The 22,052-nt window shown below is 48.4% G+C and overlaps 1 protein-coding gene across 1 annotated transcript; it reads right to left on the bottom strand.

Annotated features, from left to right (window-relative positions):
• Positions 1 to 4,561: 4,561 nt before the first annotated feature.
• LOC111161613 (WD repeat domain 87) lies at positions 4,562 to 15,803 on the bottom strand. Its single transcript, XM_022525370.1, has 6 exons — positions 15,729 to 15,803; positions 14,689 to 14,856; positions 11,211 to 14,089; positions 10,489 to 10,748; positions 6,497 to 10,122; positions 4,562 to 6,445 (listed from the first exon to the last, which is right to left on the bottom strand). The coding sequence occupies exons 1-6, from the start codon at positions 15,801 to 15,803 to the stop codon at positions 4,706 to 4,708; spliced, it is 8,748 nt and encodes a 2,915-aa protein (XP_022381078.1). The 3' UTR covers positions 4,562 to 4,705.
• Positions 15,804 to 22,052: the final 6,249 nt, after the last annotated feature.

Below are 22,052 nucleotides of genomic sequence, written 5' to 3' on the forward strand. Positions count from 1 at the left end.
GAACTTAGCGCCTCTTTATAAACTTTTAAGATTTGGTGGGTGGGATCCATTCATCTTGCTGCTGCCAAGATAAGCCTTGTATATAAGTTCCTTTTGCCTATTAAAACTGCCACCTACCAACCTGGAGTGTCTTCTCTCTTTCTTCTCTCTCTCCCTGCTCTCCATGTATGGGGACAGGTTTCAGATTATACCTAGAAAGCTCCTAGGAAGGCTGGGAATCAACACTGTTCTGTGCCTCTCTCATCTTCTTGTGGTTGCTGACAGTCCTTGGAGTTCCTTGGCTTGCAGTTGTGCCACTCCACCCTCTGTCTCTGTCATCACGTGGGCTTCTTCCATGTGCACCTGTGTGTTGCCAAATCTCCCCCTCCTTGTAAGAACACCAGTCATTGGATTTATGGTCTATTCTGATCCAGTAGGACCTCATCTTGATTACGCCTGCAAAGACTCTTGCCAAAGAATATCACACTCCTAGGTTCTGCAGGTTAGGACTGTAATATACCCTTCTGGCAGGACATAATTCAACTCACAATAGTTTCTAGTACCATTCCCCATTAAGAGGAGCCAGGTCTCCCCAGAGCAATAGCTAATTCCAGAGCTGGAGAAGGGTGGATATAAGATGAACCCGGAATATCTTGTTATACCAGAAAGTAATGAAGTGCTAAAAAATAAATAAATGAAGAGAGCATGTCACAAAGAACATAAGAGGCTGAGGGCTGACTAGAAAATATGGTGGGCATGCTGGAGTCAGAAAATCATTTTGGAGCCATTGTGCTTTTGATTGGATCAACTAAGAATCATGAATGGAGGTTCAACCTGAGGAGAAATTTTGATGAGCCAAATATTTGTCTTAGAGTGCCTTCTCATATACAACTTATTAGTGTAAAGGAGGATAATTAACAGTAAAATATAATGGAGAAATTGGGTAACCATTTACCAAGTGATCAAAGTTAACATGACCAATCTGGGGTAAATGGACACTGGATGTCCTATATACGATGCCCTAGGACACATCATCATCTATACAGTATTCTCAAGAATGCATAACTTGGGGGGGGGTGCCTGAGGTGGGTCAGTTGGTTAAGCATCCAACTGTTGATTTCAGCTCAGCTCATGATCTCGGGTTGTGAGATTGAGCCCCTCATTGGGCTGTGCTCAGAGCCTGCTTAAGATTCTCTCTCCCCCTCTCTCTGCACCTCCCCCTGCCTCTCTCACTCTTCCCCTCTTCCTTTCTTAAAAAAAAAAATGCATAACTTTGATCTGTTCATGAAGAAACACCAGACAAACCCCAAACAAGGAATGTTCAGCTAGGGACGTCTGAGTGGCTCAATCAGTTAAGCAGCTAACTCTTGATTTCAGCTCAGGTTATAATCTCAAGGTGGTGGAATGGAGTCCCAAGTCAGGCTCTGTGCTGAGTTCAGAGCCTGCTTAGGATTCTTGGGGCGCCTGGGTGGCTCAGAGGGTTAAGACTCTGCCTTCGGCTCAGGTCATGATCTCAGGGTCCTGGGATCGAGCCCCTTGGGCTCTCTGCTCAGCAGGGAGCCTGCTCCCCACTCTCTCTCTCTGCCTGCCTCTCTGCCTACTTGTGCTCTCTCTCTCTCTGTCAAATAAATAAAATCTTAAAAAAAAAAAGGATTCTCTCTCTCCCTCTGCCCCTCCCCCCACCTCTCTCTCTCTCTCTCTCTCTCTCTCAAATAAATAATCTTTTTTAAAAAAATTTTTTATTTTTATTTATTTGACAGACAGAGATTACAAGCAGGCAGAGAGGCAGGCAGAGAAAGAGAGAGAGGAAGGGAAGCAGGCTCCCTGCCGAGCAGAGAGCCCAATGCCGGGCTCGATCCCAGGACCCCGGGATCACGACCAGAGCCGAAGGCAGAAGCCTTAACCCACCAAGCCACCCAGGTGCCCCTCAAATAAATAATCTTTAAGAAAAATGTGTGGTTAAAAAAAAAAAAAAGAAAAATGTGTGGTTGATGGGGGGATGATATTTTTCAATAATGGCAATGTTATAGTCAAAATCCTAACTACAGAAAATAGAATTGTTGTTGCCAGGGACTGAGGGGAGGGGAAAATGGTAGCTAGTGTTTAATGTGTACAGAGTTTCAGTTGGGGAAGATGAGAAAGTTCTGGAGAAGGAGGGTGGTGATGGTTGCCCAAGAATGAGAATGTACTTAATGCCACAGAACTGTACATTTAAAAGTGGTTAAAATGAGGGGCGCATGGGTGGCTCAGTGGGTTAAAGCCTCTGCCTTCGGCTCAGCTCATGATCTCAGGGTCCTGGGATAGAGCCCCGCATCTGGCTCTCTGCTCAGCAGGGAGCCTGCTTACTTCTCTCTGCCTGCCTCTCTGCCTACTTGTGATCTCTGTCTGTCAAATAAATAAATAATTTTTAAAAGTGGTTAAAATGATAAATTTTATGTGTATTTAACCACAGTAAAAGTGTGTCAGTGTAGGGGCACCTGGGTGGCTCAGTTGGTTAAGCCACTGCCTTTGGCTCAGGTCATGATCCAGGATCGAGTCCCACATCAGGCTTCCCTTGCTCTGCAGGGAGCCTGCTTCTCCCCTCCCTCTGCCTCTCCCCCTGCTTGTGTGCACTCTCACTCTCTCTCTCTCTGTGTCAAATAAATAAATAAAATCTTGGGGCGCCTGGGTGGCTCAGTGAGCTAAAGCCTCTGCCTTCGGCTCAGGTCGTGATCCTGGGGTCCTAGGATGGAGCCCCGCATCCGGCTCTCTGCTCAGCAGGGAGTCTGCTTCCTCCTCCCTGCCTCTCTGCCTACTTGTGGTCTCTGTCTGTCAAATAAATAAAATCTTTTAAAAATAAATAAATAAATAAATAAAATCTTTAAAAAAAAAAGTGTGTCAGTGTTATGAAAGGCAAATAAAGGCTGTTAAATTGTTCCAGATTAAAGGACATTAAAGAGACATGACAAGGAAATGCAATATGTAACTATAGACAGTCTCCTAGAACAGAAGCAAAATAATTTACAAAGGACCCTAGGTCAGGTGACAACATTGAAATTGAAAAATATCTAGAGTGTCACAGCCAGTACCAAGGTTTTGAGACTCCCTGAAGAGTCATCTGTAGAATTCCTGATTCTAGGACAACAAAATCTAGACTGCTTTTTTGTTTTGTTTTTGGTCACAGTGTCTTATTTTTGACCAGGACACCCACTGATATCCTGCAAAATGAGATAAATAGGTATTGCTATGGGCGCCTGGGCGGCTCAGTGGGTTGAGCCTCTGCCTTCAGCTCGGGTCATGAACTTGGGGTCCTGGGATCAAGCCCCGTGTTAGGCTCTCTGCTCAGCAGGGAGCCTGCTTCCCCCTCTCTGCCTGCCTCTCTGCCTACTTGTGATCTCTTTCTCTCTGCCAAATAAATAAATAAATAAAATCTTTTTAAAAAATAGGTATTGCTATTTCCTTTCTGGGAGTTTCAATGAATTTGTCCATTTCATCTATGTTGTCAAAATTATGGGTGTAGAGTTATCCATAGTATATAATCCCTATCCTTTTGATGCCTGTAGGGTCTGTAGTGTTGTTCATGCCTCTTTCATGCCTGATACTTTGTTCATGCCTCTTTCATGCCTGGTACTTGTAATTTGTCCACTGTCCTTTTTGATACAGACAAAAAGAGGCCAGAAAGAAATTATTTAAATCAGAGCTGAGAGAGCCAGCTGGGCCATCCTTATTTTTGCTGCCTTACCTGGCTGTTGGGTCAGTCTTCCTTTTTGAGGCTTCCTGTCCCTGGCCCATAGCCTTTGTACCCTCCATGTGGGTCTGTACTGCTTGGCCTCTGAGGTGACTCCAACTTCTCAGAATGTTCTCTTGCCCTCTATCCCTGGCTTCTCCCACAAAAGCAAACTCAGGTAGAGGGAATAGAATAACAAAGGAGACATCATGATGAAGTGTGGCAAATGGTAAGAAGGGCTCCCTGATAGAAGCTGATGAAAGGCTCAGCTTACCTGGAGAAAGACAACTCTGAAGTTTCCATGGTGGGGAGTGGAGATCACGGAAAGAACACAGTTACTGGCAAGGACAACTTCCTTCACTTTACTACCCCGTTCCTTCAACTCTTATCTTGTTTGTTGCTAGAGGGAAGGGACTCATGAGATACTCTCAGGAACCCCTCAACACTCACCACACCTGCTGTTTGGGACTCCAGTCATCAGCATGCAGAGCTACGAACAGGGAAACAGAGTCTGTCTCCACTGTGAAACTCCAAGAACTATGCCAGGTCTTCTGATTCTAAAGCCCATTTTCTTTCTACTATATCAGTGCCTCTTGTACTAATGCCAAATATTCATTCATTTTTGTGCCAGGTGCTTTCCTTCCTGTAGTCTTTAGGGGAGGATGGGGGAGGCAAGTAAGGAAGAGGACAAGGGAAGACTCTTCTGCCTGAAGGTCTCCAGAGGGTGAGCACCCACTAGCTTATGGGGTGTTTCCCCACTCTCAGGAGTATATATCTGGTCTCTCTGGCTACCTTTCTGGGGAAGCAATGTTTGAGGTAGAGGGACACATTACAGCGATGCTACAAATGGGAACCTCCTCTTTATTCCACATATGGAAGCTGGTTTCTGGAGCTAGTTAGGGAAAGGGCTTTGGCCTGGCCCTACCTCTGGGTGGGCCCTAGGGATAAGGGTCTAGATTAGGGCAACAAGGCCTTCCCCCAGGTGGGAATGAAAAGTCCTGACCTCGCGTCAGTCCCAAATTAGGGGGTGGGAGCAATGATGTGGGGCATTTCCTTGGTGAGATGAATATCTGCTTGGGACAGGCTCTTCCAGGCGAGTTCCAAGATCCCATACTGAGCAATGCCCATATGATTGATGGTACGGATGTTATTCTGACCTGGGAGGGGAACCACCTCCTGGAACTCCAGAGGACCTTTAGGGTTTCGAGAGCCACCATAAAACAGGTGGTAGAACAAGCGCTCCCCGGGAACCAGCTCCATGGCCTTTCGGGCCTCCTTGTAGGTGATCTCTTGGGATTGGGGTTCATCTCTCAGTAACAGCTCCTGCAGCAGCTTCTGGATTCGGGGGGACTTAAGTTGGTACAGGTCCACGAGCTGATGGAACTGTTCCATCCAAGCAGCGCTGTCTTTTGCATATCGTTGCTGCAACATCTGCAAGACGTGGTACAGTGCCACAAATGTCTCCCAGAGAGGAACCTCTTCCTTCTTCTTAGCGACGACCTGGGCCTTCTTCTCCAGCTTGGGCAATCTGGGAAACCTGCCTTTGTCCTTAAAAGCCCAGAAGTCTTTTTGAAACATCAGGGCAAGGGTTTGTTTTTCCACAGAGGCCTGGGCACCTGTGACAGTGTCTCCCGTAGCAGGAGGAAAGTGTGGCACCTCCATCTCCTTGAGAGCAGTGGATATCTGCCCTGCCCAGGCACTCCTGTAAGGCTCTTCTAGAAGATGCCAGTTTACACCCTTTGGGGTGGGGATCCCTTTGGTACCTAATGGGGACTTTGGTGTGGGGCCACTGAAAGGTTTTAACCAGCTTTCCTTTCCTTTTATAGGTGGGATCACTTTTGGGTACTTTGGACCCAGGGACTCCTTACTGGGTTTTGAGATACGTGCGCTTCGTGATTCCAGAATCTGCCTGTGACGGTACACAATGGCTTTAAGTTGGGCCAGATGAAGCCAATCTAGGTTTCCCTTTGTGGTGAGGTCTTTGAGAAGCTGGCATAATCTGTGGAAACTCTCCCTAGAAAGCTGTTCTCCTGCCTCCATCCGTTCTAGAACATGGTGGATCCAGTCTATATCTGAGAGTCCTACCTGAGCACCTACTTCCTTGGCCCAGATTTGGGGCAAAGGTACCCCAGTCTTTCTCATCAGGACTGGATGATGCTGCAAAATCCACTGCAACTTGGGGTCTAGTGGTTTGCCTTGGAGTTTGTGAGCTTCCATGGTCTGCCTCAATATGTCAGGTAAATATGGAGTCTTTAAGTCTCGTTCTGGGGACTCCAAAACTGTATCCAAAACTTGTAGAGGTTTGGGCTTATATTTCTTCAACAGTTCTCCTTGTCTGTCCATAAACCTTGACTCTGGAAACATCCTGGATGCCTCAAGTGCTCTGGCCTTTTCTTCCGGGGATACTTGTTTTGTAGACACTGGCGCTGGTATCTTCTCTTGCGTGTCCAGAGCTATTATTTTCTTGGAAGGGACTTTCAGAACTTTTAGTTGTTTAGCAGTGTCTCTGATATCAGGGATTCTTTTTCCAATAGAAGGGATTATTTCTCTTTCCCTTCGGTCCTTTTGTCTTTCTGCTTGTGACTTAAATAATTTTCCTGTTTTTAAGATCTCTTTTTTCTTGTCTTTTTTCAAAGAGCTTTCCCCCTTTTCTTTCTCACTCAGACTTTCTGACTCTTCCTCACTCAGACTTTCGGACTCTTCTTCACTCATGCTTTCTTCCTCCTCCTCCCCTTCCTCCTCCTCCCCTTCCTCCTCCTCCTCTTCCTCTTCCCCTTCTTTCTCCTCCTCCTTCTCTTCCCCCTCCTGTGCCTTCTTCTTCTTTTTCTTCTTCTTCTCCTTCTTTTCCTTCTCTTTCTCCTTCTTCTTTCTCTCTTCCACCTCTACCTCCTTCTCCTCCACCATCTTCCTTTCCTCCTCTTCCTCCTCCTCCTCTTCCTCCTCCTCCTCTTTTTCTTCCTCCTCCTCCTCCTCTTTCTCCTCTTCCTCAGACAAACTCTCTCGCTCTACTTCATCCAGTAAGTTTTCTATTTCTCTGGATAGGCTCGTTCTACTCTCTTCTTGACTGGGAAGCTTTTCCTTTGGTGTATCAAGTGTCTTTAGCTCTTTTCTCTTTTTCAACCTTTGTTCAAGCAGTGGCATTACCTCTTCATCCTTTGTTAGTTCTTCCTTCTCTTCTTCCTGTATGACTTCTCTCTGTTGTCTGGCCAATCTGCTTTCTTCCTCAGTTATTTTTTTCTCTTTCTTTATCATTCTTTTCATTTCCTTGGCCAGTTTTCTCTGCTTCTTAGCCAGTCTCTTCTCATCTTTGGTTACTTCTGGTTGTTCCACAGAAAAATCCCACTGTTTGGCATCAAGCTTATTTTGTTCCTTGCTCAATCTCCTTTCCTTAACCAAGAAGTTCCTCTTCATCTTTGTCATCTCTATTTCTTCCTGGATCACTTTCATTTCTTCTCTGGTAAGATCTTGAAGTGCCTTTAAGACTTTGCTGCTCACTTTTGATTGTGCCTTGGAAATGCCTTCCTTTTCTTTACTCAACTTCCTTACTACTTTGGCCAGCTTCCTCTCTTCCTGGGCATACACTCTTCCTCCTCTGGTAAATTCCAGTTTTTCTTTGGCAATGTCCCTTTGCTTTGTGGCCAATACCCTATCTTCATACCTCAGTATCTTCTCCTCTAGTGACAATTTCCTCTTGATTTGTTCTAGTTCATTCTTGGTCACTCTGAACTGTTTTAAGGTTTCTTCAGTCTCTCCTGTGGAGAGAATTTGGCTTTCCTCAGCCAGCCTGACCTTCTCCTGGGCCAGTTTCTTCATTTCTTTGCTCAGTGCCTTTTTTTCCTTAGCACTATCCCAGTCTCCTCTGAGCATTTTCAGTTCTTGGAAGACCCCTCTCTTTTCCATAGCTAATTCCATCTTGTCCCGGGCTAGATTGTGCCGCTTCTGAGCCAGACTTTCTTCTAATTGGGTCAACTTTTTCTCAGCCTCATCCACCTTCTCCTTCCTCTGGGCAAGTGTTTCCTTTTCTTTCACAAGCTTCTCCTCTTCCTGAGCAAGTTTCTTCTTGTACATGTCCAGTTTCTCCTTTGCTTGGACTAATTTATTTTTGTTCTGGGCAAGGTTTTCTGTGATCTGGAGGAGATTCTCTTTCCTCTGAGCCAATCTCACTTTCTCCTGGAGCAGATTCTCCCTCTCCTGAGCCAGAGACTTCCCCCTCCAGTATAGTATATTCCTGCTGTTTGTGAGTTTTTCCTTGTCCTGGGCCAATTTTTCTTTTTCCTGGACCAGTTTTAACTTGTTCTCCATCAGTTTCTTCCTTTTCTCAGCAAGCCTTTCCTCTTCCTCAGGCAGTTTCTCCTTGTCCTGGGCCAGTTTCTTCTCCTCCTGAATCAGCAGTTCTTCTTCCAGGACCAGCGCTTTCTCTTCCTTACTCAGTTTCTGCTCTTGCCAGGCCAGGGTCCTGTCTTCCTGAGCCAGTTCCTCCTCTTCCTCAGCTAGATCGCTCAAGTCCTGATTCATTTCCTCTTCTTTCCAAGCCAGTTCCTCCTCTTCCCACATCAGCTCCTTCAATTCCTGGGATAGTTCTTTTTCTTGCAATGCCAGATCTTGCTCCTTCTGGGTCAGTTTTTCCGTTTTCTGGGCCAGCATCTTTTTTACCTCAGCCAGCTTCTCTCCTTTCTTTGCTATTTTCTCTTCTTCTCCAGCCAGTTCCTCAAATTGCTTGGCCAGTTTCTTCCTCTTCTGGGCCAGTTTCTCTGCTTCTTGGCTTAACTTCTCCTCTCTTTGGGCCAATTTTTCCTCATTGTGGACAAACTTCCTCTCTGCCTGGACCATTGTCCTGTCTCTCTGAGCCAGTTTCCCATATTCCCTGGCCAGTTTTCTCTCTTCCTGGGCCAGTTTTCTCTCTTTCTGTGCCAGCTTCTCTTCTTTTTGGGCCAGCTTCCTTTCTTCTTGGGCTCGTTTCCTTTCAGCCTGGGCTCGTTTCCTCTCAATCCAGGCCTGATCATATTCCTTTCGGATCTGTCTCTCCTCTTTTGACATCAGCTCTTCTTTCTCTTCTCCTTCTTCCCATTCCTGAGACACTTCTCCCCCTTCCTGAGACACTTCTTCTCCCTTCAGGGTCAATTCCTCCTCAGGTTTGTGTTCCTCTCTGGACCTGTCCACTCTCTTTTCCCAGAGCTCTAACCACTCATCCCATCTCAGCTTCTTCTTGTCCACATCCAGCTTTTCCTCCCCTGGGAGTGGCTTCCTTTCATCTGTTTGTTGTTTCTCCTCTTCCTCCAGATGCCTCTTGTCCCAAGCTTTTTTCCATTCATCCCAGGGTATCTTCTCATCCTGGGCCTGTTTCCACTCATCCCAGGACTTCTTCCACTCCTGCCAAGACAGCTTCCTCTCAGTCATAACTGGGCTTTCTTCTTGCTTAACTACTTCCTCTTCTGGTTTGGCCACTTCCTCTACTGCTGGGCTCACATCCCTCTCTCTTTTGCTCACTGTCTCTTTTTCATCCACTTCTATTTCCTGCTGAACTTCTTTCCTCTCTTGCTTGAAGGGCTTCTTAAAGGATTTCTTCTCTTCTTTCTTCGATATTCGTTTTCCCTTGGTTCGACCACCTGGTCCTAAAAAGAGAACTTTCTTTTTCTTGACTTTTTTGGGAATCACCTGGGTTTCCTGCACAGCTGGCATGTCCCCTGCTTCCTTTTGCTCTTGCACCTCTGGTATCTCGTCCTCCCTTCTGCTTATTATGTCGTCTCTAATCGCCCCTTCATGAATAAAAATTGGTTTCTCCTCTGGCCAGGCTACATCCCAGTTGAGGTCCTCAAGCAGAACCTCACTTTTTTCCTCCAACAAGGGGCAGATCTCCTGGAAAAGCTCCCAGCTGGGCTGTCGATCTGCCAGCACCTCCTGAGCCATGGCCACCAGCTCCATGTTTAGAGCTTCTAACATGTGTGTTTGGGAACCAGATATTCTAAGGGCCATAAGACGACATAGATCATCCCGCCATGATGAGCTGTCTTCAGGGACGGTCTTGCGGCCAGGCGCCCCAGCGGCACCCCGCCCTTGGGCTTTCAGCAGCTTCACAACTGGTTCTTCCTTTACAGCAGCCAGAGTTTCCTCAATTGTAACTTCGGCTTCTTTTGTCTTCTTCTTGTGCCTCTTTTTGGGTTTCCGCGCTGTTCTTTTCTTGCCTTTTCTCTCATGGATTTTCCTTAGCGTCTTCAGGGTCAATGCAAAATGGTCCTTTGAGGTGTCTTTCTCTGGAGGTTGTGGCTCACCATCTTTTGAACTCTTTAACACACTGATGGTCGAAGAGATTCTAGGATGGGCGGCTGTCTCCTCCACCGAAACTGGTGCAGCTTCCCTCTCATCAATTTCACCCTCTAAGAGACCTTGCTGTCTGCCAGCCTCTTTCATCTTCTTGAGGGCCCGCCACAATTTTCGGGCTGTAGGGAAGATCAGGAGATGGAGATAAGAAAGGCACGGGAGGCTTAAGTCACTTCTTTCCCACTAATGGTATGAGTAAGAAGAATTGCCGTAAAAGAATTAGCAACAGAGGGAGCTGAGGCCTTAAAAAAAAAAAAAAAAAGAGTTTTCCTTACTTTATTCTGGTGCTCCCCCCTTCTAAATCCTGTGGAGATAAGCATTGGAGTCTCCCTGAGTTTGGGTAGATTCTTCCTAGGAAGTTTGTGTGAAAAGATGCGTCTACTTGTCTCTGGTCCTACCTGATTGATATCTCTTGACCCATGTTAGCCCTAACTGTTTTGCCCCTTGGGAACCATGAGGCATGAATCAGATCACCCCATACGTACCATGCTTTTTGCCCCCCTTTTTGCCTTTGCCAGACTTGATGGGAGCTTTAGATTCTTCAGGAATTACGTCAGGTTGCTTGGAAAGGGATAGACGTTCAGAATCCCTTGAGACCTCTAAAGAAAAAGCAGGCTTTTCCTGTCCCTCTGACAAGGTCAGGTTTTCATTCAATCGCTGCTCCACTTGAGTGTGAAGTATTTGGAGATCTGTGGCCCTTATCCCCAACAGATGGTCTAGGGATTCATCCCCAATCATTTCCTGCCTGTAAAAGTTAAAGGAGGGGAAAGACCAGGATGAATCAGGGAAAGGACAACAGGGAGAATGAGAAGGAAGGAACGGCAAACTGCTGTGGAACAGGCAGGGGGCGTGGCACAGTGGCCAAGAGAGACAGTGTACGTTGAGATAGAGGATGGCCAAGAAAAAAGAAGAAGTCTAGAAAGCCAAGGTGGCAATGAATGGAGTGGTTTTTATGGGGAATGAAGAGGTAGGAGAAAAGAATGAGCAGGGGAACTCAGGAGTTAGGGGACAGACAGGAACAGGAGAAAACGTGGAGACAGCAGTGAGCCATCAGGATTGTCAGGACAGTCTAGGAATGGAAAAAGACAATGAAAGAAAAAAAGGACAGTAAGAGTTAATGGAGAAGTATGAAGAGAGAGTGAAGGAAGGGAAAGGGCGAAGGAAACTAGAGGCTAGTCAAGAATTGCAGAAGGCACAAAGAACTTACTGCATCTCCTGGAAGGTCTCTCGGTGCTGGATCAAGCTTAAGAGTGAGGACTTACAGTGGATTCCAGTGTCAGGTATGAGGGTCAGGGCCTTACTCCTCACTCTTTGGTCCTTGTCCATCAATCCTTGGGCCAGAGGCATGGCAAAAAGATGAGTAATCATTCCTAGACGCTTTAGCCCTTCCCAGGCTAGCTCTCGGATCAGCGGGTTGGAATTGGCAGTATCATCCAGTAGGCGACGGGCTGTTTCAGAGCGCAGGGATGAAGACACCTCGTAAGAGGCAAAGATTTGTCCCAGGGCACCAATGCAGCATTGGTACTTCAGTGGGGAAGCATGGATCATAATGTTGAGGATTGTCTCCACCAGGCTATTAATAGCTATTTCACTCATCTTTTTCCCTAGCCAACTACGGTTTGCTGAGTCTGTAAGGACACTGTAGGTTACATCCTTGGTCAGTCTCATTTCTATGAAGTTGTCATCCTCCTTTTCATAGGAATATTCTCCTGCATCATCACTTAGAGACTTTTCCCTACTGTGCCAGAAGAAGAATTGCTGGGACTTGTCCCATTCCGTTTCCCACACAGGTGAATGCAGGTTGCACTGCAGGTATATTGGGCTTCCCTCTGGCCAAAGACGGGCACGAATCACTGAATTGGGGATGTAGCAGTCAGGAGCCAAGAGCCATTCCCGCCCATGACCAAAGTAGCATCGCAGTATTTGGTAAGGGTTGAGTCCATCCCAGGTAGACAACTGTAGTTGGGGAGGAACCACATAATGGGGAGGCTTGCTCACCTCCATCCCAACAGTCTCCTCTTTATATGAGAAACCGCGTCTGAAGGAAGACAGTATCATGGGGCTCCCTTGCTCATCTTCTTCTATGACATGTGGCACCGTATGATCAAAGGCAATGGCCCGCTTATTGACAAGTTTCTCTAGACCTGCTAATTCCTGTTTCCCTTTTCCAAGGTAGATGTACTTGGGCACAAACATGGTCTCAAAGGAGAAGAAGAAGCTTGGGGCGAAAGGCTTAGGAGCCTCTAGCACTTCATCTGGCATGCTCATAAAGGAAAGGCGAGCCAGCAGGTTTGGGTGAAGCAGTTTGAGACATGACACCAGATAAAGACTCTGGTTAAAAGTCACAAGCAAGTCACCCCGGTCGTTTGCAAAGCAGAGTGGGCCAAAGTGCAGCGATGAATCCAGCATGGCTACAAGTCTGCCATGGAAGTTCCAGACCCGGACAGACCCATCAATACCCCCTGTGACAAAAAGACCCAAGGACAGGCAGACATCGAAGGATGTGATGGTACACTGGTGCAGAGGCAGTGTCTCTATATACATTGAGCCTTCTTGTGACTCAGAGGACAGAAAATCATGGAACTTCCAGAGACGCAGACAGTTGGTCTCCGTGATAGCGCCCACAGAGGTGGGTAAGAGTATCAGGTGTTTTAGGTGACAGCTGCTGAGAATGCTGGCGAGTGTCTTCAAATGCACTCGCTTCCCCTCGAGCACAGTTTCTGATAGGTGTATGTAGTCATCCATTCCATAGGAACAGAGCAAAGAGTTTTCTCGGCTACCAAAAAGCCCTCCAGGTAGTGTAGAGAGTGCCAGGATAGCTCCAAAGTGCATGAACTTCTCTATTCGGGCACAGTAGTTCTGGGAAAGCACTCTGATCACCCCACTCTGGTGTCCAGAGAACATGAGTCCTTGTAGACCCCGCCCCAGGTGGAAATGCCCATAAGCCAGACATTGTACCCAGTCCCGAGAGTCTGGGGAGGTGCACAAGAGATACTTGGCTGGGCAAGGGCAGCGGGTCGTGTCAAACACCAGCACCTCTGTGGTGCCTGTTGCTACAAAGAGCTCCTCTTTTTCTGGGTCATAGGCCCAATCCACAGCCCGGTCCAGGATCGAGAAGGGCCAGGTGAGGATGAGCAGATTCCCCGTGAGTGGGGACACAAAGCGCAATAAGCCATCCTCGGTAGTGCACAGGATCCGGAACCAGTTCTCACCGCAGCGGACCCGACGCAGCTGCTGGGGAGCAGAGCCGCAGACGTTGAAGAGGCTGTAGAAGCAAGGCAGACAGCGCAAGGAGAAGGTGTGGGTGGTTTGGCAGAAGAAAGTAGTGTTGTCAATAAACTCGAGTTCATACAAGTCCTCGCCTAGTTCTAGCCGCCGCAGCAGGTTGCCCAGAGTCAGGTTCCACTCCTTGATCAGGCCTTCCTTGCCGGCTGTGAGCAGGGTGTGGGCCTCCGGCCGGCTGCGAATACAGATCACCGCCAAGACATGGGCCTTGAATCTGTGGAGAGAGTTTCCCCGGGCGATGCTCCATACTTGGATTTCCCCACTCTTATTTCCAGCATAGAGAAAGCCCTGGTCCGAGCAGGTGAAGCAGCAGGTGATAGGGGAGCCGCTGGTGGTGGACATGAACCTCTGAACCTCTCCTAGCTGGCCTTGGCCCTGGCGCTCAAGGACCCTCACCACCGACTCACACAGCGCAAGGACGGAGCCATTGGGACCGTTCAGACTGATGTCCTGGACGAGCTCATCCCCAGGCATGGGGACCATGTGGGCTACTTGGAGGCCCCTGCCGCTCCGCTCAATGATCCAGGTGACCACTGCCCCCAGGATGCCCGACAGAAGCATCTTCATTTCCGGGTCATAGCAGAGGCAGTTGATGTTAAAGCGGCAGGGCACTATACCCAGGGGTTTGAACGACCGGAAGTGGTCCCCAAAGAGCCGCAAGATCAGGTCGCCACAGTAGGCCACGAGGATGTGAAAGGAACCTGTGTGGACCATGCACTGGATGGGTGGCAGTCGTTCAGTCATGGAGAATATTCTCTTCTCGACCATGTCATCAGTTTTGCTCTTCATCCATACGACAGCCTACAGGAGAGTAAGATGGACCCTGACTAGGCGAGATAGTAGGAGAGGAAAGGGCTGAATATGCGGCTCCTTTGCCTTGTGCTTGTGCTGAGGAGGACTCGGAAGACTCTCGAGTGTTTTTACCCCCTCCCCCTGGTTATGGGAATTGGAAATAACTGTAGAAGCAGGAAGTCTGGGACCCTTTCCCTAACCTTGGTCTACTTGAGGGAAATCAGAAAATCTCTTCAAGGAGAGATGGTAAGGGAGGAGGGGGGATCCCTAGATCTCCGTCATTTTCTTTTCTTTTTTTTTTTTTTAGGTTCTATTTATTTATTTGACAGAGAGAGACACAGCAAGAGAGGGAACACAAGCAGGAGGAGTGGGAGAGGGAGAAGCAGGCTTCCCGCTGAGCAGAGAGCCTGATGCGGGGCTTGATCCCAGGACCCTGAGATCATGACCTGAGCCAAAGGCAGACGCTTAATGGCTGAGCCACCCAGGTGCCCAGCGGTCATTTTCATTCAAGAGGTAGATCTCCCTTTGTCAGTTTGGGATGAGAGCTTATGTGGTCACGGCCCCTGTTGAGTGAGCTAAGAAGGAGAGGGAAGGTGAGGTAGTTTTACCTGTATTTCTTTGGTGCTTGTCACCCATGAGAGGGAGGCGAAGAAGTTGGCATCACTGAAGTAATAGCATATAAGAGGCATATTTTGAGGATGGCGAGACTCTCTGAACAGTATCTGGGACTGGTCACTCAGCACGACCACTTCATTCTTTGGGTCTTCTGACGTTTGCTGGGGAGAGGCCTGGCATGAATTGACAGACAAGGACACACATGCACTAAATATACTCTCACGCAAGTCGCAACAGAAGCCTTTCCCATGGTCGTGCCTCATGCCTGTTAACACCCACACACGCACGACTTGTCACTCGTAGTACACCTGCAGTTTGCGAGCAGGTAACACAACACGAGACATAAGAGAGAACCAAACCCCTAACAGGGCCTGAATGGACAAATTTCATGGTGTGAGCACGGGGGAAAACAGATGTTCTTCCCAGCATACCCGTTTGCTAATACTCCTTTTGTCTACAAGGTACAGATGTCATAAAAGACGTATTTAACACATTACCCAGGCAAGTACTCCACTGCGGACCTACACGAAATGTAACCAGAGTGTGACAAAAGTCAGTGCAACTTTAAGTTCTTAAGGCTTAAAAGTGCACAAAGTTAAGACTATAACACCCTACCTTTAAGCTTGACAGAGGAAGATTATATGCAATATGTATTATTGCACAGCAAGAAGAGCGTGCGCTGTGACACATTCACCTGGTAGTTCACACAGAGCCAACCAGAGCAAAACTGAGCTTGGCCAGTGTTCTGCCTGCTACCTAATCCCTTCTGTTTTAGAAAAATCTCTCTCCCCAAAGGTTTGGTTCCTCTGACAATGCTCCAGAGTGTTCCCCTTCCACTACCAAAATGTACTTGCGAGAGATCCCTAGGCTCGTTTGGAAATGAACGGTCCACTTCCTACTGAGGGGACAATTGTTTTATGGTCTACTGTGCCTGCTTTCTGCTTCCCCAGAAAATCTATGCTCTTTTGAAGTGCTCATAACAATTAAGGTATATAGAGGCCAATAACACGTTTATGTCCTATATATGTATTACCTTGCTTTTATGTATGATGTCATTTAGGAGGTATTTAAAATCCTTCCATAGGGGAATGAGTCTGGTAGAAGACATCACCTTGATTATTCCTTGGTCCTCCTCAGGACCGTTGCTTAAAATACCTGTGGGAATCCAAAGGATGCCAGCTTAGATGTTACTACTTTTTGAGGAACTAGGGCTTAGAAGTCAAGATCCATGAACTCATGTGTATTGGATATTTCTTGAACGTCAGGAGCCATCCATAAGACACATTTTCTCATTTAACCTTCACTGAGGCCCAGTAAGGTATGTATAACCCCATTTTATAGATGAGGAAATTGAGGCTTGGGGAGGGTGAATCAAAGAGTTGAGGATTGAATCTTAACATTGGCTGTCATGACCCTGTAGGATATTATGGGCAAAGGAAGCAGGGAGGGGGGGGCTAGAAGGGAATACCATCCCAGACAAATAACATTTCTTTGTTGCTGGTGATGTGTCAAGAGAGCATTATGCCAGGACTTGGCAGTTCCTGGAGTGCAGTCCTTGGATCTCCTGCTCTGGAACTCCTAGGGAAAGAGTGTGTCTTAAAATACAGATCCCCAGTTTCCATCGTAGACCAACAGAAGCAGAACCATGGCAGTGGGACCCAGGGACCTTCACGTCTAACAAATTCCCTAGGTGATTCTATGGACATTCAAGTCTGACTATTAGAAGAGGAAATTGGAATGAGGGGGTCCCCCAGGACTAAGAGTCAACCCCACTTGCACCGCTGGAGAAAGGATCCAGCCTTCTGGCTTTGCCGGCCTTCCCAGGTTTGTGGAATCAAGAAGCTCTCACACATGAGGCCTCTGCCATGCGTCTTCCCCATGCCCTTCTCCTTGGCCTTCATGAGGACAAACCTCTACTTTTCCTCCTTGGATTGAGAAACCTACTTTTTAACAAGTCCCCTCTGTCAAGGAGTCTGTCATTACTGGTCTGACGATCGGCTTGTTTTCACTTGTAAAAGAAAAATGCCAGCCTTGCCTACTTCACAGGGTTGTTGCAAAGATCAAATAAGATAATTCCTGTGAATTCCTCTTTAAGGGTACTCAGAAGCAACAAACAATTAACAATTGCTGTTTGTAGGCTGGTCTTGTTCTTAGACCTAAGCGGTTCTCTCCATGACAGCTAAATTTATAGTCTGGCCAGCAGAGGGCAATGGAGGCCATCATTGTACCTGCCAGAAGGAGGAAAACTGATGCACTTTGAGTTTGGAGAAGTAGCTCCTTCCAGAGTGAGATCCCGAGGCCAGCAGCATCTGCACCACCTGGGAACTTGCTGGGAATGCAAGTTACTGGGCCCCACACCAGACCTACTGAACGGGTAACTGACGGTAGGGCCCCCAAAGCTGATGTTTACAATCTCTCTGGCTGATCTTAGGCACACTAAACTCTGAGAAGCACTTACCTGGGGTGCTTGGAGTTCCAGATCAGTTTGGCCCGGGCCTCCTGAGATGAGGTTAACAGAACCCACCCTCTGGCATGGCTCGGCCTAGGCCCTGTGTTGCCACAGAGACTTGGTGGCTGGATTTGGGGGAAGCAGTACGCAAAACGTATCATCCTCTCATGTGTAGAACGGGTTAGGGCCCCCCACCCAAAGCTTTCACATCAATCACTTCATTCCTTTTCAAAAGAATCCTGAGAGGCAAATAGTATTATCTCCATTATACATTATGGGGACCATGAATTCAGAGTGGGAAAGGGATGTGTTCAAGGCTACATGGGACAGATTCAAGACTAAGAGCTGATCCACAGGTCAGGCTGCTTCTACCATATCAGAGGAGGAAGAGGCTGCCAGCTGATGCCCAGGAAGCTCTCCGACCCACGGGCTAACTAATGGGAATTGGTAACTGGCTGTCAGAGACACTAATGTCCCCTCCATCTCTGTACTCTGCCCAAGGCTGCATGCTGCCCTCCTGCCATTCCATTTTCACATTCTCTTCCCCTACAAGCCTACACTTGCTGCTCCTTTGGACCACTTTTCAGGAGCCAGTGTGAACTGCTTCAGATCCTGCCCATCAGTGGATGGCCCAGTGGGCCAGGCCCCACAGCTTATATTTACCCCAGTGGCTCCTCCTCGAGACCCCAGAGCTACTGAGAGAGTAGTGATTTGTAACAAATGTGCAGTCACGCCATCACTTTCCATTGTTTCTAACATCTCCTCTGGGTCCAACTTCTCTTGGCTAGCCTGCAAAAAGCAAGTGGTTAGGACCCTTTGCGGGCACATTCCTTGGGGGTGAGTGGGAAAGAAGGCCTTCGAAACCCAAGCCTCTGTGTGTTTTTTTGGACACTCTCTCCTACCCCATTTACCACCTCTCTCCTAAAGTTCCCCCACCTTTGATTCCCTAATCCCATTATCTGCCCTTAAAAGCAAATCTGGAGTGAGCTTAGATGCCTTTGTCCCAGTGGTCTTGACTTTTTAGTATCGTGATACCCCAGGGGTTATCTCTCAAATGGGAGAATTCAGGCCCTGCAGTCAATTTAGGGGAGTTAATATTTGAAGCCAAGATTTGGTATGTCCTACTGACTATGAAGGCAAACCAGGTCTGTGACTGGGCACCGCACTACATCCTTTTCTTAGCCACAGTCCACTCCAAGGTGTTGGGATGGAAGGCCAGACTCCAAGTCCTGTCTTTGTAATAAAGAGAATTGCCTCTAGGGGGCACTGCACTCCATGACAGTATGGGCCCCTGGTCTCCTTTTGGGTCACTCAGTGGCTCCATATGCTATTGTAGGAAGGTGAGGGCATACAGATCTTGCCCCATAGAGCTTACAGTTCAGCAGGGAAGGCGAACATTAAAGAATTGTCATAAAATTTGACTACAATGAGAAATTCTGAGTGTTGGGTTCTATTATTCTTTGAACTTTTCTGCAATTTTTAATCTTCCCAAGCATAAAGCAAATTAAATTATGCTATTGATTCACTTTTAAGAAAGAAAGGAAAAAGTGCTGAGAGTATATATAGCAAGGAGACTTGGCCACCCAGAAGGAGGGTGATGTGTGCTCCACTGTCGAGATAATGCCCTGCATGAATCCCATGGCCTCATAGGTGGCTCTCACAGGAGGAGACAGGGATGCAGAAACCCAGTATCAGAAGGGCCTAGTTAATTAGTCAGAGGGGCTATAATGCCACAGGCAATCTTGGAAAAGGAGTAGGCATTTTAAATACATTGTTTCACTGAATTCTTATGATGATTCTATGACTTAGCTAACATCCTCCATTTAAACTTTTAAAAATGGACATGGTATGGGGCGCCCGGGTGGGTTAGTGGGTTAAGCCTCTGCCTTCGGCTCAGGTCATGATCTCGGGGTCCTGGGATCAAGCCCCACATTGGGCTCTCTGTTCAGGAGGGAGCCTGCTTCCTCCTCTCTCTCTGCCTGCCTCTCTGCCTACTTGTGATCTCTCTGTCAAATAAATAAAAGTCTTTTTTAAAAAATGGACTTGGTAAAAAATATTCAAAAGATACTATGGAGCAGAGATTGAAAATGTCACCTTTTCACACTTGATAACCTATCTTTGTTTCCCCTTCACAAAGGTAACGGTGGTTGTATCTTTCCATGGCTGTTCTGTACATACCCAAGTGTGTATGTGCAAGATAACCCTTACAAATAGTGGTGCACTACACACTGTTCTGCACCTCTTTCTCACCTAATATATCTTAGAGATGAACTCATATTAATACATATAGCTCGCTCTCATTTTTCAGCAGTTGCCAGCGGCCTGGTATTGATCATTTATTTATCCAACCTTCTATTAATGGACATTGGGCAGTTTCCAACCTTTTGCTACAACAACCCATGCCACAAATGAGTATCTTTGTTTATGTCTCAGAGTTTTAATTTTATTTTAGTTAAATGAAATTTTAAAATTGGAGCCATGTAAATGTTTTCTCATTAAGCATAACATTTTGGATATAGTGGGTTAAATAAAATATTAAAATTAATTTTCCCATTCCTTTAATTTTTTAATGTAATAATTAAAATGGCATATGTGGTTGCATTATAATTGTGTTGGATAGTCTTGCTTTAGATTTTCTCTCTCTGGTGATGGTCTGATACCCCCCACTGGACTTAGCTCCCTCAGGTAGGAACCCTGTCTTAACTTCCCACTGTCCCACAGTCGCCCAACCTGGCATGAAGTACAGGCTTAATACAGTTCTGCTGAATGAATGAGCGAATGAATGACCCTCTGCCCTCTCCCAGGAAGAATATATGCTTCCCACTTTCAAGTCTTACTGAGCATCTTCTTGGAGGAAACAATGTTATTGACTGGGTTTTCTTGCTTGAGGACCTTTGCGCTTCAGCAATCCCCTCGGTAACCCCTATGGAGTTGAAGTGGTAACATCCATTTTTTTTTTTTAAAGGGTCGGATTCTTGATTATTTCTGCAGGTGAACTAAATTTGAACAAAATTCCCAGGCAGTAGGTACTCAACAAGCACCAGACACCCTCAGAATGCGTGATCAACGACTGAAAGGTGGCTCACAGGGCCTCCAGGGCAGCCCTCTGGATGGTGGTCCTGAGGCTCCCATGGAGGAAAGAGCTCTGGAGATGCCTCGGCCGGCGAGAGGCCAGCACACCCGAGTCCCTACACGCTCGGGCGTCCCGGCCCTCGGCGTGGGTAGGAAGGAGGGCGTGACCGCCTGTTCAAGGCTAGAGCCATCCATGCCTATTACCTGCGACGACAGGACTCCCGACAAGGGACGGGTACAGCGTGTGTGGAGATACCCGGGAGCTCCTATGTGAACGAGCAGACCTACAAGGAGCGCCCGGGTAGCGACCTTGGGGATGCTGCGGGAAGACTCCGCTGACCGAGCGGTTACCCTCCAACCCCGCGCCCAGTAGACAGACCCAGGCGAAGGGAGTGAGCGCGCGTGCGCACTGGCGCGCGCCCGGTAGGAAGAAGCTCAGCGCGCGCTTCTGCGCGCGCGCGCGCGCGCGTTCGAAAGGGGAAAAAAAAAAGCCTCCCCCGCGGGGGCCCGCGGCATTTAGGCCGGTGTTGGCCGGCGAGCGCGCGTGCGCGAGCGCGCAAAGACGCCCTCCACTGCCGCTCGGCTCCACTGGGGGTCTAGCGCACAGCTCCGCTGTCCCCGCCTCTCCCGAGGCTCGCGCCCTCGGGGTAAGTACCTCGCGCCTGGCGGAGAGAGGGGGTGAGTCCGCCGGAGGAAAGGTGGAGGCAGACAGGGCTGGGAGAAAGGGAAAAGCCGCTCTTGCAGAGCGAAGAGCTCGGCCACGGGGCTGGAGTCTGCAGAAGACACGCCTCCATCCCTCACGCCCCTCGGGGCTGCGGAAGTGCTCTGGAGACTGGAGCGGCACGGAGGCGACAGGTGGACTACCATTCCCAGAAGGCGGCGCGGGGCTGCGCCTACTGGTCCCGGCAATACCTGCGCGCTAGGCTTTTTTTTTTTTTTCCCCTCCCCAGTTTGCTGCCGCCTAGGGCGAAACTACAGTTCCCAGAAGGCTCCGCGCGAAGCGGCTTGGAAGTGGGCAGCCTGGAAGTCACTCGGGCCACCCGAGCTGGCGGCGTCTCCAGCGAACGGCGCGGAGCCGGACGCCGCGGTCGTGGGGCCCGCGGGGCGGGCAGCCGGGACGCCCAGGTATGTGGGTTCGGGTGCAGGGGCGGCCTCACGCAAGGGTGGCGGGCAATCGGTGTCCACTTGGACCCCGAGGGTCAGCGCGGGTTGGAGACCCGGCGGACGGCCGGGTGTGGGCACCGGTTGTGGGGGGCGGCGGCGCCGGGACTCGCGCCCTCCGGACCTGGCCAGACCTGTGCCCTCATGGCTCAACTTTCGAGACGTGCTACCAGCAATGTATGGAAGAGCATGGGTGGGAGTCGGGTAGCGGTGGGTTCGCGTCCTGCCTCTGCCACTTGGGATCTGCGATCTAGGGAAACCGCACCGAACCTCAGTTTCCCCTTCGGTAAAATGGGAATAAGAGTGTCTTTTGCTGGGGATTCTGTTGAGATGTTGAGATATGGCGAATAAGGCGTTTGGCACATGGAAGGCACTTACTACATGTTCGCGCTATTGTTGGCTCCCATGAAATTGGGTGAAGGTGTTAACATCTACAGCATTGGGTTAGTTGAGGGTATGCATGTAAAGGGCCGAGTCCATAGTTAGTACTCAGTGGAGGGTGGCTCCTGTTAATCGAAATTATTTTAGGGGCTTTGGTTTGGGAGGGAGAGACCCAGATTCAAATTTAAGCTGTGCCATTTATCAGCCATGTGACCTTGGGCAACTGGCTTCACCTCTCCGTGGCTCGGTTTCCCTATCTGTGAAATGGGGATTTCAATAGCAGCCACCTCATGG

The sequence above is a fragment of the Enhydra lutris genome, unplaced genomic scaffold, assembly GCF_002288905.1.
Source record: "Enhydra lutris kenyoni isolate GAN:26980312 unplaced genomic scaffold, ASM228890v2 scaffoldscaffold85, whole genome shotgun sequence".
Classification (NCBI taxonomy): Eukaryota; Metazoa; Chordata; class Mammalia; order Carnivora; family Mustelidae; genus Enhydra; species Enhydra lutris.

Coding starts and splice junctions, on each gene's coding strand:
- LOC111161613 (XM_022525370.1), bottom strand. CDS start 15,803: ATGTCTTCTACCAGACTCATTCCCCTATGGAAGGATTTTAAATACCTC. Junction 10,123..10,488: donor AAAGGGGGGCAAAAAGCATG/GTACGTATGGGG, acceptor TCTTCCCTACAG/CCCGAAAATTGTGGCGGGCC. Junction 6,446..6,496: donor AGAAGAAAAAGAAGAAGAAG/GCACAGGAGGGG, acceptor GAAGAGGAAGAG/GAGGAGGAGGAAGGGGAGGA.